General features: G+C 35.9%; 1 protein-coding gene across 1 annotated transcript in view; it reads right to left on the reverse strand.

Moving 5' to 3' along the window:
- LOC149285175 (low-density lipoprotein receptor-related protein 1B-like) overlaps positions 1 to 15,441 on the reverse strand; it is a 366,729-nt gene extending 351,288 nt beyond the window's left edge. The window contains exons 1-2 of the mRNA XM_089495720.1: positions 15,309 to 15,441; positions 14,424 to 14,546 (exon numbers count right to left, since the gene is read on the reverse strand). Coding sequence (XP_089351846.1) covers positions 14,424 to 14,546; positions 15,309 to 15,441 — 256 coding nt within the window. The remainder of the gene's footprint in view (positions 1 to 14,423; positions 14,547 to 15,308) is intronic.
- Positions 15,442 to 17,398: the final 1,957 nt, after the last annotated feature.

Genomic DNA, 17,398 nt, shown 5'->3' on the forward strand with positions numbered 1-17,398 from the left:
TGGGGTTACCTGTGTGGGTAGGTGGATCAGACTAATACGTCAGTGGATGGTTTTCCTGCGTAATGGGACAAGCAAGCTTAACCTTGAGATACATCTGAGCACGGATGCGCTGTAAGACTCGCTGTAAAGCAGTTTTTGGTTATTAACATTACCTATATGAGTAAGTTTAAAGCCCTCGTTCTTCAACAAATTTCAAAAAGGCTTTCATTCGAAAAATGAGAATACTTAACAAACAGATATACTGCCATTGAATAATAGCATAATTTTTAATTCAGGGCCAACTTTAATAATAGAAGGACTCAAGCAAGATATCTGCTACTTCTTCTGATTAATATATTTTATACTCATTAACTTAAGGGGAATAGATTGTAACCTCACTAAGTCTTGAAGTTTTCTGTAAAGATCTTTCAGTCTTTTTTTCATGTAGATCAGGAAATTCTTTTGACTTCATCTACACAAAGTACAGAGATGGAAAGTAAATAGGGAAAGGTCAGCATCCTTTCATGCCCCGTGCATTGATTTAAATAGGTTTGTTTTAATTAACATTTTACCAGTGGTCAATAAGGCCAGCGATTATCTTTTATAAAAAGCGATATTTATGAAATTCATATTTTTAAAATGATCCACCCTGCATTCCAATGGGGATTTTTTTTCACTTTTTTTTTTATTTCTATGGGGTTTTTTTTCACTTTTATTTTTTTAGCAATTTATAAACCAAAGAATAGGACATGAAATATTTAAAAGAATTCCCTTAGGACTGACCTAGGAAATTTTTAGATGTTGGAACCTCGGTGACATTTCAGGTACTGACTGTCCCTCCCGACACAACTGATTTCCCCTGAGTGTGCTGAAACTTATTCAGCTAAAGCTAGTAACTATCTCGAGAACCAAGGATATCCCAAGAGTTGAGTCTTTTATCTTCCTTATGTATGAACATGGTCATGTCCAATGTATTAACCAATAATAATCTCTGGGATTGCTACAATGAACACATAGACGTGAAGTTTTTGTTAATTTACTTAATTTAAGGGTCTAAGAAAACAATATCGAGTGTGTTGTTGTTATTGCAACTAAGTTTCAAGGTAGCGAAGGAGAGGAACAGTGGAAACAGACCACTGAATTGTCATGATAGCAAATATCCTTGCAGGAGATGCATTGGGATATGTTGGGTTGCTTAAATAAAAAGTTAGTCTAGTTCTTGATTCTTTGAAGGCCACACAGTTTACATAAATACAAAGTTACTTATTTCCTCTTTAGTAGTGAGTTTGGAAATATAGAGCACTGTCTGTTCATTCTAACCGGTCCATGCTTTGTCACATCATTCTCTTGGACAATCTAAGAGGACAATTACTTTTAGGATGTTCTTTTTGAATGATTTAAGGCTCTGTGTCTTCCACGTTTGAGCTACTCTCAGAAACACTTGTGTTTTCCTGATACTTATGGGTTAATTCACGAAAACGGAAATCCACAGTGGAGTTTCACACGTCCCAGCAGTTCCCATTTTCAACTGAAACCATCATGGCAGCCCTGATGTGTCTACCTGAAGCTAAGCAACATAAAATGGCTCTTCTTGTAAGGCGGGTGGGTGGCAAAACCCTACATTTAAACCATGCATGCCCCTCCCTATCTCTTGCTATATCTCACAACAAAGGTGTCCCAATTTCTTCAGACACCTGAAACGCTGGGGTATGATTGTGCATCACGGAGGACCAAACCACTCAAGATTCTCTTTAAAAAAACAAACAGGTTATTCACGTATAATGATTATACTGCAGTGTCATTAACGATATCTATTAAAACCGTAAGCGTCTGATGGATGCTGACAGTTTTGTTGTGTATATTTGAACGCTTCAAAGCAACAACAAAAAAAAAGATTAATAAAAGCAAATCGTTCTGGTGACTTTGGCTAAGAAACCACATTCATTGATGTATTTTGTCGCCATTGTGACTTAGGACCTTTGTTCAAATTCTGACCCACAGTAAAACTCAGTTATGATTGCTCAACAAACGCACCATAAATAACTCTGACCTTTCTGTCAGAATACATGGCTTTATAGTTCTTGTGTATTTATCAGGACAAATACCACAATTGTAGTTATATGTCAACTTAATACAATGATCATGTATTTCCCAGAACCAATTCAATACAGGAAATCACAAGTCATAATAACTGTAATGTATTTGTCCCTTGTATAGCCATTTTGTCGGTAGTGGAGCATTTCATAAAGTTATGTATTTATGAGGGTCGCTCCCCTAGGGCTGATCTAGGGCAGAAACCCAAGTCTTCCCTCAAGATCTACCTCATGCATACTCTGGGCTAACCTCAAAATAAGACATGATATCTCGGAGCTCTTCTTCGGAAAAAGCGCAAGACAGGAGGCTGCGTCTGCTAGGCTTAGACCTTAAGTTATAAGGGAGCTCCTTGATTTCCCCAACTGGTTCGTTGACCAGCAGTGCACTGGAGAGTCCAAATGCCCAACAGGGCAGTCTACCCCCTTAAGATGATCCAGAGCCTGCTATGTCTCTAATAGGTATAACCTGGGAGCAGCTTTTTTCATTAGGCCACAGTGATTTGTGCAAATTTGTATCAATTTAACCCAGATCTATGACTACATTTTTCCTTGGCAAATAAATTATCAGACATGCTTGGTTTTGGTCTTACCTTAATGCATCTGATCTATTTGACATTTTAATCAAACTCAGTTAGAGCGATAACAGCAAACAAAATACAGTTGGGAATCAGTACACTTTCTTGACCTTCTGACTTGAAACTCCTGTAGTTTGTCAATTGACATTTGGATCAACTGACACCCTAACTCCCCAGCTCCCAGACCATATTAAGGCTTTTTAAGTCTTTTCCTCATACATTTGCATGAGGTTTAAGATCCACCTATTGCCTATAGCAATACAGTCAAATGACAACTTAACACTTTTAGCCAGCAAAATAAATCTAACGTTATTAAAAAGCCCTTTTGTAAATACAAAAATTTAAAATAAATAATAAAAAAACAATTAACCCCTTAATGACAAAGCCCGTACATGTAAGGGCTCCAAATTCATTGTTTTCAATGGGTTTAGGGACCGCCCATTGTCCTTAAGGGGTTAATCCATCTTAAAATTGAAAATACGCAACCATTTTATGAAGTGGAACCAGGCTCGGATCATACTCACCCTATCTGCCTCTCTAGCGGCAGATTGGATGCTGGGGCATGCAGTCGGCAGCTGGATTTGGCTGGCCGCACGTGACCAGCTGTGGGCCGCCACTTATCAAGCAGCCACCAGTCTTGAAATGCCAGGGCCGCCAGCCCATCACCAGTCCATCCCCCAGTAGCACCGATGAAAATATTATATAAACATATAATTTAATGGCTGATAAGAACCCATCTGCCCCATCTACTCTGCCCCTTTTTTCCTGCTGTAGACTTAACCCTTAATCACCCCTTGGTCTTGTCTTCAATTCAGGAGTCATATGCTTATCACAAGCATGTTTAAACCCCAATCACTGTATTCATTAAATAAATATGTATCATTAACCTCTCAATTAAAAGTAAAATAGCAATCAGCAACCACATAAGCATCAAGCAAGGGTTAAGGAAAGGTACCGACCTTAACCCCTCCACCCCATGCAATTCAAAAGGGATTTTTAAAATTATTTTTCAAACCGGCAGTTTTTAAGCTATCTCATTAATGTAAAGTGTCTTAGCTGACAAATTGAATGATCATATGCCCAAGGATGCGTCAAATGGATCTCAAGGTACAGATAAATAAAAAGAAAGAAGACATTTGTTAATGGGATTATTTGCCCACAACTATTTGTTTCTTGGTTACGTGGATAAATTGCTTCCAGGGAAAGATAAAGCAAAATTAAGTATTTAAGTAAAAGGACAGAATTTTGAAGGATAAGAAGAGAACAAGTTAGTCCTTGGCAGATATATTAAGTAACATAAACGGGGTAAACACTTTCTCTTCCAACCTACACAAGCTGTGCTTGCAAAAAAGTTTGGTTGTTTTAGTTCATGCGAATAACAAATACTGTATGTCAGAGCTTGTTCCTACAGGAATTACTGTAACTATTGCGCAATTTTGTCGTTTCACCATAACTACTATGAGAATGCTGACATCTGTGCAAGTAGTGCGGAAATTCATTGTACTTTTCTGCGTTATATGATGACGCTATTTAAACCAATAAATAATAAGCAATTACAAATATCTGACTGATTCGATGGATCTATTTTCTGAAACATTATTCTGCATGTCACATCTCGTAAGGAACACAAGTTCTTGAGCAACGAGGTCCTGACGAATCCTCTCCTGCAATTGTATTGTTTTTTTTTATGCAGTCCCTTTTAGTAAATTTGTATTGAACAGGGGAGCATTGTTTGGTCATGCCTAATTTCTGTCTACTCCCCGCCCATTTCCCTCCCACTCTCCACCTCTAATTCCCACCCCTGTATGATGCCACTCCCCCAGAAGAGGGAGTAGGCTAGCCTGGAATGTTCCCGGTATGTGGATTCACTTTCCCCACACTCAATGTAGTCCCATTGGACTTTTTTTTTTAAAGTCCTTGTTTTTACCTACAATATTATTAAGTAAATTTTAACATGTATTTGTAAAATTAGTGTGTTCCATAATATTATTATTAATTGTACGGGATAGAATACATCCTTTTCCATTAGATTTTAAATTATACAACTATATTTACTCTAAAGCTATTTTATTGAAAATGGTATATAAAAACTTTCATTTATTTGCATTCCCTTAGGAATCCAGCATGAAATAGAATTATAAAGCCACCTATGGTTTATTTCAATAAAAAAACTGCAATTCCCATGTTGTTAATATATTACTCTACAAGAAACAGTCAAAGTATATTAGAGGAGTTAATGAAATACATGTCTGCTCAATAAAACAAAATTGCATTTTTATAAACTGCAATGTACGCTATTCCAAATTAATAACAAAATAATAATAATTACTGTCACATCTGGTGGCGCCTAGAAATCCAGCGATTCAAAGGCTTTAGAAATATGAATGTTTTATTGAAAAAAAATGCAAATTAATTTAAAATTGGTATATTTTGTAATGGAATATACACCTTTTTGGTGAATATTTTTTTAATACAATAGCAATTTATTATATATTTTTAAATTTTTAGTTCATGGGAAATTTGTACAAATAAGGCCATTTCCTATATTATGGAATGTATTAGAAAAATGCTATTCATATATTTGTCTAATGCTGTAGACTAAGATTAAATAATGGATACATTCTAATACAGAAAAAGGAATTTTGCAATTAACTGTCACCAAACACCAGTAACGATGAATGTGTCTCTTAAAAGATAACGATAACTTGAGCAAAGACAAAACAAAAATTCTATAGCGAGAACACCATTTAATATCGGTCACTCTTTAAATATAGTCAATTCTATCACCTCTAAATACTCCACTGAATTAATACATTCCTTGCATTCAATTGATAATGGAGAGTATCTTTGTTTCCAAGTCTTGGCCAACATTTGTGTGTAAGCTTACAATGAGGAAGCTTCTTATACCAAATGTATCGGTTCCTCTTAGTCTGTCCATTCTAGTTTTGCCATACCCTTTGAATATATGTATCATAGAAGTGTTTCAAAAACTGTTGGCGCTATATTAATAAAAATATAATAATAATAAAAATAATAATAATAAAAATAATAATAATAATAATATGATAATAATAATAATAATAATAATAATATTTATAAAGCACCAAACCATAAACTACCTTTTTTTATACTATTAACACCCAGTCCCACTAAATCTTACTGTAGATATGTTTGGGCATATAGCGCCTGTGAACGGTACACTGTGTAATAATAGCTCCAACACCTAATGCAGTATCGGAGGAGAAGTGGTCATGCCAGCACCTTAACTAATAAGCGGCGGCTGCTGTATGAAAGTTTTAGCAATGCAAGTTCTTCAGAGTGACTTGATGCAATGCAACAAAGGAGGAACTCCCAAAAAACAGACCTCTTTGTAGCTCCTTGATCAAAACATCTCCTTCCAATTCCTTTGATGAAACATATAGATCATCTATAATACTCAAGATATGTTAATTTTCTATTTTAATACATTTTTGACACATTAAAAGTCCTATAAGTTATTAAAGCTCTCTTTAGGATAAAAAAAGGGGACAGATGTATGGTCAAATAGCAGACACGGAAAAAACTCCAGTGATTTAGGAAGTTGAAGAAATAAACATATTCCGATGCCTTGGTTTAAATTATAATCCTAGGAGGATAAAATATGATCCTTTACAATAATAAAATTATGTTAATTTTTGTTTTATGCTGTAAATGAGTTATTTTGCTGCAGTTTCTTTTTTCTATGCTTCTATAAAATGGTAAAATCAAAATATTTGCATGAAACGCAGTCGTATTCTACCACACTAACAAGTAATGGAACCTTAACGATTATTATTTTCCTTCAAAGCAAGAGCTAGGAAAAAAAAATATAGATTTGATCACAGAAAGCATTCTATTGAATTATTTCAAATCCCTTCACAAATACATTATTAATAGGATTTGTAAATGTCTGATGTAGATTTATGCTTCATTATTTGGCATGCAGTATGTTTTTACCTACAGTTTAACAAGTAGATCATGAATGCTGCACCTGACATTTGATGGATTCCTGAGCACGAAGGAACTTTATGTCTGCATAGAAATATTTATATTTCATCTATAAAGCTTAGAGCGGCCTCCGTTGCCATATACAAATCAAGAGCACTTGAAAGCCATTTTGATTTATTGGAAGAGCTCAAATGCTTTAGAGACCGTGCTAGCCACAAATAAATATAGGTTCCTTGTATATTAGAATGTGTGGCAGCTTTCACAAAAATATGCTTTATAAAAGAAATTCAACTCCGCAAAGTATAGAACATCTGAGATTAGAGTCAAACAGAGACATTATAAAAGATGCATTCATGATTTTGGATCCCTGATGTTTATATTGATGCCCACATAGGCAGGTATGGGACCTTCCCAGGGCAGGTTATGTAGAGCTTGCCCTCTTCTGGACATAAAGGTTTGTGTGGTGGCAGAGCTAGTCATGGGGACGGGCTAGCTCCCTGGGCCTTTTCTGTGAGTGGTTATCAAGGAAAATGGGCAGGAGTAGGTGGAATGTTGGTGGGCAGTGGGCACGGCCACATACTGCCCATCTGCCTGGAGAAAGAAGAAACAAATCCAGAGATTCAGTGAAGCACGGCTCCCCAGAGCCGAGAGACTCCCGGTCAACCCAATCCAGCTCATGGATGAGCTTGCGGTGTCACAGTTTCAGAACTAAACAAAGATGATGAACCTTGGAGCACATAGGCCATAACAACGTAACAAATGTGGAGTAAAGGCCCACTGTATTCTAGATAACATTCCAAACAAGAAGACCCATTGCCACTGCGTATTACTTACAACTTATCATACCTTTTCTCTGTATTTCATGTCTCAAGTGCATTTGTATGGGATAAATATCCTGATATAGTCAAAATAGCAACAACAACACAATTTACCGAACGGCTGTCAACAGCCCGACAATCTGGGTTCAAGTAACTGTGCATGCACAATTCTTGTTTTTTGGTCCAAATTCACCTAAAACTGTAGAGTGTATCTTTTATTAAATGGTTCTTTTGGTATCGTTAAAAATCAAATGTATGGTTCAATCATGTACTTCAGGGAAAAAACAGAATGAACGTTTAACGCATCTGGAAACTGTGCATGTCTGGACCCATGCTGTCTCTATTAAAGAGACCCTCTCTCCGAGTCTCCGTCAGGAGAAACCCACACTTGGGGTCTGATTGACTGTGATCTTGTCCTGATTAGGTCTAAAGGTAATTTGCAGACAGCTAGAGATTAATAGGAGAAAAAGCATTCTTAACGCTTTCAGCTCATTGGAGGAATAAAAAAAAAAAACATGACTAAAACTATGATTTCAAAAGCAAAAGAGAGGTAAGAAAATGAAATACGCTAGACCGCTATAAATAAAATGTAATTTAAGGTAAATATAATAGTGTTGGAGGAGTTAATTGCACTTTAACCTCCATCCCAATGGGCAGGGAATGGGGGGACAATGGGAATCGGTGGGATCTATGCCCCTATTCAGTTTTAAGCTTCTTCTAGGCACAAGTGTGCTGGGGGGTAGGTAGAGGTACAGGACAGCTGCATCATCACTCATCTGCCATTGATAAATGGATCTTTTTATCTAAATGTTAAGCTATTTATTCCCCAAATTCCCCAGTGATTGTACATTAGTCGTAACTGACGTATATTATCTTTATTTATATATCTCTATTAAAACCTTTTTCTTAGATCATACATTTGACCAGGTTGTGAAAAATACTGATCTCTAGTGTAAAATTCCCATTCAGATAAAAATCTTTCTGAACAACCTGAAAGGATTGAGTGAGCTGCTGTAATGTGGCGATGAGCCAAAAAAAGCTAAAAAGAGCACTAGGATTTGAATTATTCCTAAAAAGAATAAAAAGAAGATGTGTTGTATACATTATAAGCAGTGCACTGCATGGAAGGGTTGGCCCGTCACACGGCATCCATTAAAACATGTTGATTAAATGTAATTTGACAGCAGATCACATTAAAATTGTTGCTACCATTTAAAAGCCAATGCTGGGAAATTATGCCGTGGCTTCTCTGGCCACTGAAGGAGTATATTAAGATCGTGTCATTCTTGCAATGTGACATTACAAGCAGTGCCAAACCACTATCACTTAAAAAGTTTGAAAGTAGTGCTGTAGACTGAATGAGATTGGACAGAAAGCCTCCTTGTCTTTAAAGCACAATATCAATTGAAGTCTACTTGGCACAAATAAGCAGTATACATTGTATAAACTGCTTTTAATTCCCCCAAAATCTGTTTAATGGATATGTTTTCACTTTTTTAATGGTACAGCGGAAAAACAGAAATAAATTATATTGTTTTCGTGGTTTAGGCAAAATGCATATTGGAGTCCATCACTGCATTAAAACGTGCACTGTGCCTTTAAGACAAGAATGGGGGTTATAAAAATCATATCCCACGCCGCTTCCCAGGACCTGCCACCCTAGTCGCCCTAGATGAGATACGTCACTGTTTGTTCGAGCAAATATTAATCAAGTGTTTCTATTGAAAGCAGGAAGCATACTTGAATACACTTCTTGTACATTCAATGAAGCTCACCCATTGGAAAACAATCTGCTACTCCATTGATTCCATTGGACGTTCAGCTCCTATGTTACAGTGCATGAGACATAGTTAACCACTTTCTATCTTTTATATTCATTCATATTTCTTAAGGTCATGTTGCAGGCGAGGACCTGCAAACTATCATTTAACTCCCATGCCCTTGCCTGCAACTTGCAAAATATAAAGTGGCATGTACACTCATGCATTTGAAATCAACTTGAATATACAGAATACACTAGTTGCTTTGTGAGCATTAGCACGTGAGAGCATGCAACTTCAACTGACCAACTTAATGGGAACTCAAGATATTCAGACTTAATGTCATTCATAATAGTGTAAACCTCCCATAGGTGACAATCTAAGAAATGCAGAGTTTTTAGCTTCAAAGAAATCTGATAAAACATATGTAATAACTTTTTTTTTATCATCTAGCTCATCCTGGTAGAAATATGATAAACAGTTAAGCTAAATAAAAGGGATGTTTTTCATTATTTTTCAGCATGGGCAGCTTCTTTTTTGGAATAATAGTTGAGGTGTTTCAGGTATTTCATTATTTTTTAGGATTTTAATTTCACACTCTAATGATTTTATTCCAATCTGTTTTATTGTCATAAAAAAAAGTTGTCCTAACATTAATGGGAATACACCCTACCCACTAAACTTACGATATCTGTTAATGGCTGTACTTATATAAATATAATAATAATTTTTAATCATGTTGTAGATATCAAAACATTGTTGTATCATTAAAAGGGTAGTATAAAATCAGGGCTAAAAAGGTTAAAAATAAATGCATTATGTTGATAAGCACAAGAGGTAAACATCATATGTCACGTAATATGACTGTCACATAATTGGATTTGCTGTGTACTAAGTTTGATTAAATCCATTTCTAGAGTTACTATTGGCATCTTAAACTTAGTGTGTGTCAAGTTGTAGAAAGGAATGGATGATCAGAGATTAAATGTAAAACTATTCATAAATGTGTTTGTATAAAGGTCATGGGACTCAATGTATGGACAACTTTTATTGGCTGTGGGCATGGCCGCCATCAGAGTCTACTACCTGTACATGGGTCCTGGGCAAGATGGTGATCCTCGTGGCCCACTACCTGTGCCTGGGCCCTGGTAGGCTTTAGACCACTTTCCAGAGATCAGGGCCTGGTGGCTTCTTCCAGGGCTTTGGGGATTAGCGAGGTGGTGGTAGAAGTATGAGGTGGGACCGAATAGCGAAGCACAGTCTTGGACTAGGGCCCAAGTTTCCTGAAGGTGGCCCTGGCTGTGACTATTGAGACTTGTTATCCAGAAATGTCTATACATCTTCAAGGTGCACAATTCCATAGCTATTACCTACAAAAATTCTACTCTGTTCCAAATATATTTTCATATAAATCACATGCGCCATGTGAGATAAGGGAGACACAACCAATTTTATGTGGTATCTAATACCTGTATACATAAATGACTTTGCCGCCGTGAATGAAGAACAGGGGCTATAGTTCTAACAGAGAACGTGACACATTTTTAAAATTATCTCTGCGCTGTTTAGTGTGGCGGATTTCATTACCCAAATGTTTATCAAGCCCTGACACATACATCCATCAACAAAGAGTTTATGAGATGTTAGACCGCATATGTTTATCACTTTCAGTTGCTCTACATGGTTCTAGATCTACATTTCCAAGATATTTTGATTTATTATTCAATAGATCATGTGCAAATTTTTGTTTTAGCACTCTAGAAAATAATACCAACCCAATTCTGTTGATGTCGAAGGAACACAATACAACACTTTTTTTCTTTTTGTAATCCGCTATGCGTTTATGGTAGATAATTAACTACAATAAAAACAACACAATAAATTTCGTAGCAAGGTTTGTGGGATTATTCCAAATACAATAGACTTATTTTACCTATAAAATGGCAGAGCTATTATTGATGATTACACGGTTTAATAATATGTGCTGTTACTTTAAGTACATGATACGAATGTATTTGTTGCACATTACGCAGAATCTAATAAACTGTAAATGTGAAACATAATGTTTTTATTATACGATATGTAAATGCTGAATATGTATCTGAACAATTAGGTGTATCCGAGTCTTCGCTGATGAGCTTTTCATTTTAATAGCTCGCTGTATGAAATTATTAAAAAACACGGTAACTCGATATTGCTTTTTTTTCATACACACAGAAAACAAAATTCATAGCCTTTTTAAAAAAAAGTGAGTTAGAATCGGTTATATTTCATCATATTTTATGCGAGATATTAAAAGTTTTCCATTAAAAATGTTAATATTCTATTACAGCATGCAAATGAGAATGTAGATGAATATACATAGCTATTAAAAGAATATATGAAAATGTGTTTTTTTGGATAGGTAAAGGGCCTTCATTAATGGAAGTTATCCTGCTTATTCTAGCGTCATTAAATATTATCCTCCGATGCACCGGAGACCAAGCAGCTGAGCTCCAATTCTGGAAGAGAGGGACTAATCAGATTGGGTAATTGGAGGAAAAGAAGGCTTAGACAGACCCGTTTTGGAATTAGACAGCATGACAGTAGTCAGGTGTCTATTGATTTCATTGAGTAAGTAGCTTAATTCAAGGAAAATTACGCAAATATGCGGGGAAAGCCATGCTCTTGATTGTGGCCACACCACCAAGCGAGGGGGCACTCTGGGCATCCAACCCCATAATGTTTCCAGGTATGATGATTAAAGATGTAGAATGGCACCTTTAAATTACTTAGGAAAGAAAAGAGTAGAAATTATATAAAATGAACATTTGTTTTCCCCCCTTAAAACTAGGACACTTCTACAGAAACCAATTTAAAAAAAGGATAACAAAAACATACAGTACTTTAATGTCTGTTCTTTCTAAAATTACACCCAGTATGTTTCAGAATCATCGTCAGAATTTCTCGTAGATAAAACCCTTTAATGTCACTTCCAGATACTTTATCAATCCTCAATGTGCTTTGTCTTGTCACTATTTCTGTTTTATACGCAATGATTAACATGGTGACATTCAACAGGAAACATTCTCATTTTCTTTAGACACAAACAGGGGACATTAAATTTTAATAAAATCCCTCTCTGTAGTCATTTCTGTTCAGTAATCTATTCGAACACCGCTGTGTTCACCAACTGCTTCTATTACTTTGCTGGGTATTATTAAGCAATGTTAGGCAAACCTATATATTCAAACAACTTTCCCTTAACTAATGTCTTCTTTTTGTGGGAACCTTTTGATCCATTCATTTCATTTTCACCATCCAAAATGTATAATAATAAGGATCTGTAAAATTATTTCAAGGCGATAAAAAAGTATATACAATAGGACACAGTAAAACCTAACCTCATTGGCCTTATCTGGCACAACGCCTTCCAATCTTCTGGTCCATAAAAACACAGATCAAGCGGTTGGCCTGACGTTCATCATCGTTGCCAGTCATGGACCTTCTTATTGGTAATATTGGTACGGGGGAAATGATACATGCTTTCATAATTAGCCATTGACTTGGCTGTTCACTGTCTAGAATTTATGTTTTAATAGGATAATTACTAGAGCATTTTGGATAATTTACTAAACATATGTAAATAAGGTGCCATGGACCCAGTGATACATGATTCAACAAGGGCATAAACAAGAAAATATCCAATCCTTGGAGGTAACCAATTTACTGGTGCCTGGTAGATCATTTTTATGGGGCTTGGATATTTTATTGTTAACTGGAACAGAATATGGTCAAAACAGATAAATATCCATATAATACATTAGGTACTAACCTCACAAACATACGTAGGAACTCTCCTGGTTTAACCTGTCACAGTGTATAATACACTTACCATTAAAAGAATGAGGTCCACACTTAGTAGAAGGAACATTTTAGACTAGGTAACTGTGAACGTTTTTAAGCGAAAGACAAATTATAAAACCAACCAATGAAGTACCTTTCATTAGGTACTCAAAAATTGAAACACAAAACTATAGCCACGGAAACCTTGTTATAAATAAAATCTCTAACTAGATTTGTATGAACAAGAGAAGTATCTAAAAGTAGATTACAATACTATTTAGTGAGCAATTTATTGACCAGGTAGACAATATTATAGCTCATCCCAAAGCTTTGTCAAACCTGTCTTGCTAAAGACAGAAATGTTTTGAATGTTGGATGATTCTCCCAGTTTTTTGGAACTCCTGGACTCTCTGTTAGTTAAATTGTTGCCCTGGGCTGTTGACTAATTTGAAGTTGTGAGAGGACAACCAAGATTGCTTATGGTCGGAAGGGTCAACATTTTAGCATCTTACAGATTCATTACTGTAAAACTTGTATAGAATCACATAAATTAACCTAGCTAGGGTTCAATACAATAGCGGTATTATCTATCAATAAACTAGATTAAGCTGCCGATATACAGCACAAACACAAAAGCATTCTTTCCATCCGTTGAGGCTTTATGTTTATTAACGACATTGCTGCAGATATGGTCAGCAATCGATATTATTCATAGTCTGAAAATATATGAATGCGGTTTTTCACTTAAATACTCAGCTTATTTATGTTTGCAAAGTAAGCATTTTATTTGGGGGTAGAGGGTGGTAGATTAAAAGGATCACCATCATGAATAACTTGGAGAAAAGATGAAGACTTTATATTTTAAAGCTAAGAAATGCAACAGCAAGAGGTGATATTCTAAAACTAGAGTCAAAGGTTTAGATAAATTGTAAGAACGTTGTTTTCTGCTAAGAGGGCAGTAAGCATGCACGGGGTAGGCAGCAAGTAATATTCGATGAGTTAGCGTTGGCGGAAGGATGGGGAGACTAGATGGGTTGGTTATCGGAGGCTCCCATCTTCTGATAGAGTGGTTTCTTTTAGGGGTTTGGGCTGTCCACATGTATGGATAGGGTTAGTCCTCATTGGAATTTGTGGGCAGAAAGTAGTAGGTGTAGAGTAATCAGGTAATAGGTAGAGCCTTGGTAGGGAGTGGTTGTGACCAAATACCACTCTTCTACTCCAGTGATCTGGAGTCCTGGGGACACAGCGCCTCACCTGGAGTAAAACCCCACGATTTCCAAAATATGGTCAAATGTCAAATGACTCTTATCTAGTATCAAATTCTTTTTAAATATATACTTGAATATAAACAGTACAGTTAACAGTGCCAGGGTAAGACAAATTCAATAAATGAAGACCTTTACTTACAAATGTCTAGAGACTCGTCTGAATTATCTGGACAATCCTGCTCTCCATCACACAGCCAGCTCTGTGACAAACATGTGACATTATCATGGCACAGAAATTCCCCTGGATCACAAAACTGTTGCTCTGAAAATGAAAATGTGAAAAAAATAAATAAATAAAAATAAATAAAAAAATGAAAATGAATAAAATGGCAATGCAGAAAATGGAGTTAATAACACCAGAACCAAAATATAATAACTCAATAACAAAAAAAGTATACTTTAAACCATTTCAAGGTTATTATTTATTAAAGTAATGTTAAGTTGCATTTTAAGTATGAAATATTACAGTCATGGAGGGCACGGTGTAAGTTAAAAGTGAAGTATTTTGGAAAATGGGGTTTCTCAGTTGACTGATGTTGTGATACGGAATAAAAAGATTACAAATGTTCTACCAAACCCTCATAAAACCACAAGCTAGAAAATTATTTTAAAGATTTAAGGTGTCCTTGCATTGGCAACATATGGGCGCTATTTCCACAAATCTTCCTTATTGTGCTTTGATAAAAACACACCCTGTTGAGCGTGATCATGGGTAGTATACAAATTGTTATTATTCAAGACAAAGGGCCATATTTGTTAAAAAAAAACCAGTTTGCAGGTAGATTTCTAAATATGGAGCAATTACCATGGAAACCAATGGAATGTTACATTTCATTGCGCCATATGAAGAACTATGCACCAAAATATACGGATAGAAAAGTAGAGGTCTATTTTTTTAAATTTGGTCTTCTAGGAAGCAATCTGTTTGCTTTCCATAGTTTTATCAGAATTTAGCAGCAAATACTTCAGGATAAATTTATATATCTCAAATTGAACACTGCAATAACTAAACTTCCGCACCCACCAGTATTTAAGGTGTCCAAATCAGGACACTTGGATTTGGTGGTGTGAAAAAAAGGTGAATACGGGCAGCCACAAGAAGAAGGTGGAGTTGACCCCAAATGCGAGCAGTGAAGGATGTGGGTCCGTCTGCCCATCTTACGCGAATAGTCCCTTCCATGAGCTGGTCAGGGGAGACCAGAGGATCTCCACAACTGGCCAATGCTCCCCACTGACCGCAAAAGCTGGACCATGAGGCAGCTGCTCAGGACAGAGGGACAGTGCCGAAAACTTGGGCATATCCCAGGACTTTCCAGAGGTATGAAATTCTAAACAACTTTGCACCCCTCCATTCCACCATTACCCACATTGTAGATTAACTCCTGACATATAAAGATTATACTTATTACGTAAATTCTCAAAGAAGATGATTTTTCTTAATTCATGGACATCCTAGGCGTTATGTTGATGATTGAGATTCACATTAGGCAAAAATGGTATTAATGGGGTGAAAGACCTTGGTGAAACTGGTTCCACGAGATCAAACTGGTTCTATTTTGGGAGAGTCTGGTGAGAGTCTCAGTTGAAGGTTTTCTTACCCTGACACTAACTTGGCGTCACTTAATAATATTTTTTCTTAGATGATCCTTCCAACAGAGCCCCCACACAATCATATTACAATGGAAAAGACAGCCTCGTCTCACATGTGTACAATTCATCAGGCAACGGACCAATGTCCGAGAGAACAAAAAAAATTTGTTTTTATCTCTATGGACCTTGTTAGCGAGGCACAGCTGATAATATTTAAAAATATTTTATGGTTGAACAATACCATTCTCTAACCCTGATGCAAAAAGAACACTGACACTTTACAGCAAATATAACGCCAACCAAACAAAAAGAAAGCTCACAGGTTTTTGGATACTTTGTCCTTTAAAATGTCCTTTTTTTTTTTTCCATTGAACTTCTTATGTCCGTTATGCATAATTGCAAAAATGGGTTTCCATTTTGGGTTTGGCAGCATAAAACCTGACTCAGATTATTCATTCTAAACACTGCCAACCGTGAACAAACTCAACATGTGACTTCACTCAGTGCCAAATCGCACATGTGTGGGCATAGTGCATGGGCTGTTTCAAGAAAACCAAGGACGGAAAACAAGAAATAAAAGCACTTTCCCACCTCGCAGCTGTAAAGATGAATTCTGACACCAACAATTCTAAATTCAGCCACATTATCTAAAGCACCATTTATTCCTTACATGATGCATAGGCAATGTCAGGTTGTAACCTCTTGATAAAAGTGGGGTTATCGTGCATTGTCCGTACCAGTAATGGTAGCTGTACCTGGTGTAAAACAGATTACGCATATGGTCTAGAGGGCAAAATGTAAATTGGAAAGAAAAAATTATTAAAATATTATGTTCTATACATATTTTAATCTTTAATCAAGAGGTTTATATGTTGGTGGTTACCTATGTACATACTCAGATTAAATAGAATTTGTGATTATTTTATAGAACATTATATATATATATATATATATATATATATATATATATATATATATAATAAAGAAGTGGCTCTCTACGATATTATGACATCACTAATCAGCACTACCCAATATGCAGATGAGATGCTATACTGGAAAAGGGTTCATTTGCATGTAAGGTCAACTTTATCTCACGGAAATGTCCCTCCTGATTAAAGTATGTTTCAGCAGTCTCTGTCTCTGTATCTATCAACATACCTAGCTGATACAATGTCGGTGTATCAATCGATCAGTTATCTAGCCATTAACGCGTTTTGTTTTGTTGTCAGATTCTGAACAATTTATTATACAGACTAAAATGTAATTATTTTTCAGTCTGCCAGACCAAAGCCCTATCCATACTCAATCATTTACATCTATGGCAATTTGTATGCAAATCTCAAGGCATTACGTACCATTCCATAAAGAGCACAGATAACAGTATAGGCAGCTGTCAGGCTGTCATCAAAACCATTCATATAAAAAATATATAAAAAAAAAATTACATATATTTTTGGGGTATAAACAACTTATAAAAACAGTCATTCAAAATTAAATTCTTGTACAATTAATTCTAATATTAAT

Source organism: Sceloporus occidentalis, unplaced genomic scaffold (genome assembly GCF_023333645.1).
Source record: "Sceloporus occidentalis isolate IW3139 unplaced genomic scaffold, rSceOcc1.0.p SCAF_83, whole genome shotgun sequence".
NCBI classification, from domain to species: Eukaryota; Metazoa; Chordata; class Lepidosauria; order Squamata; family Phrynosomatidae; genus Sceloporus; species Sceloporus occidentalis.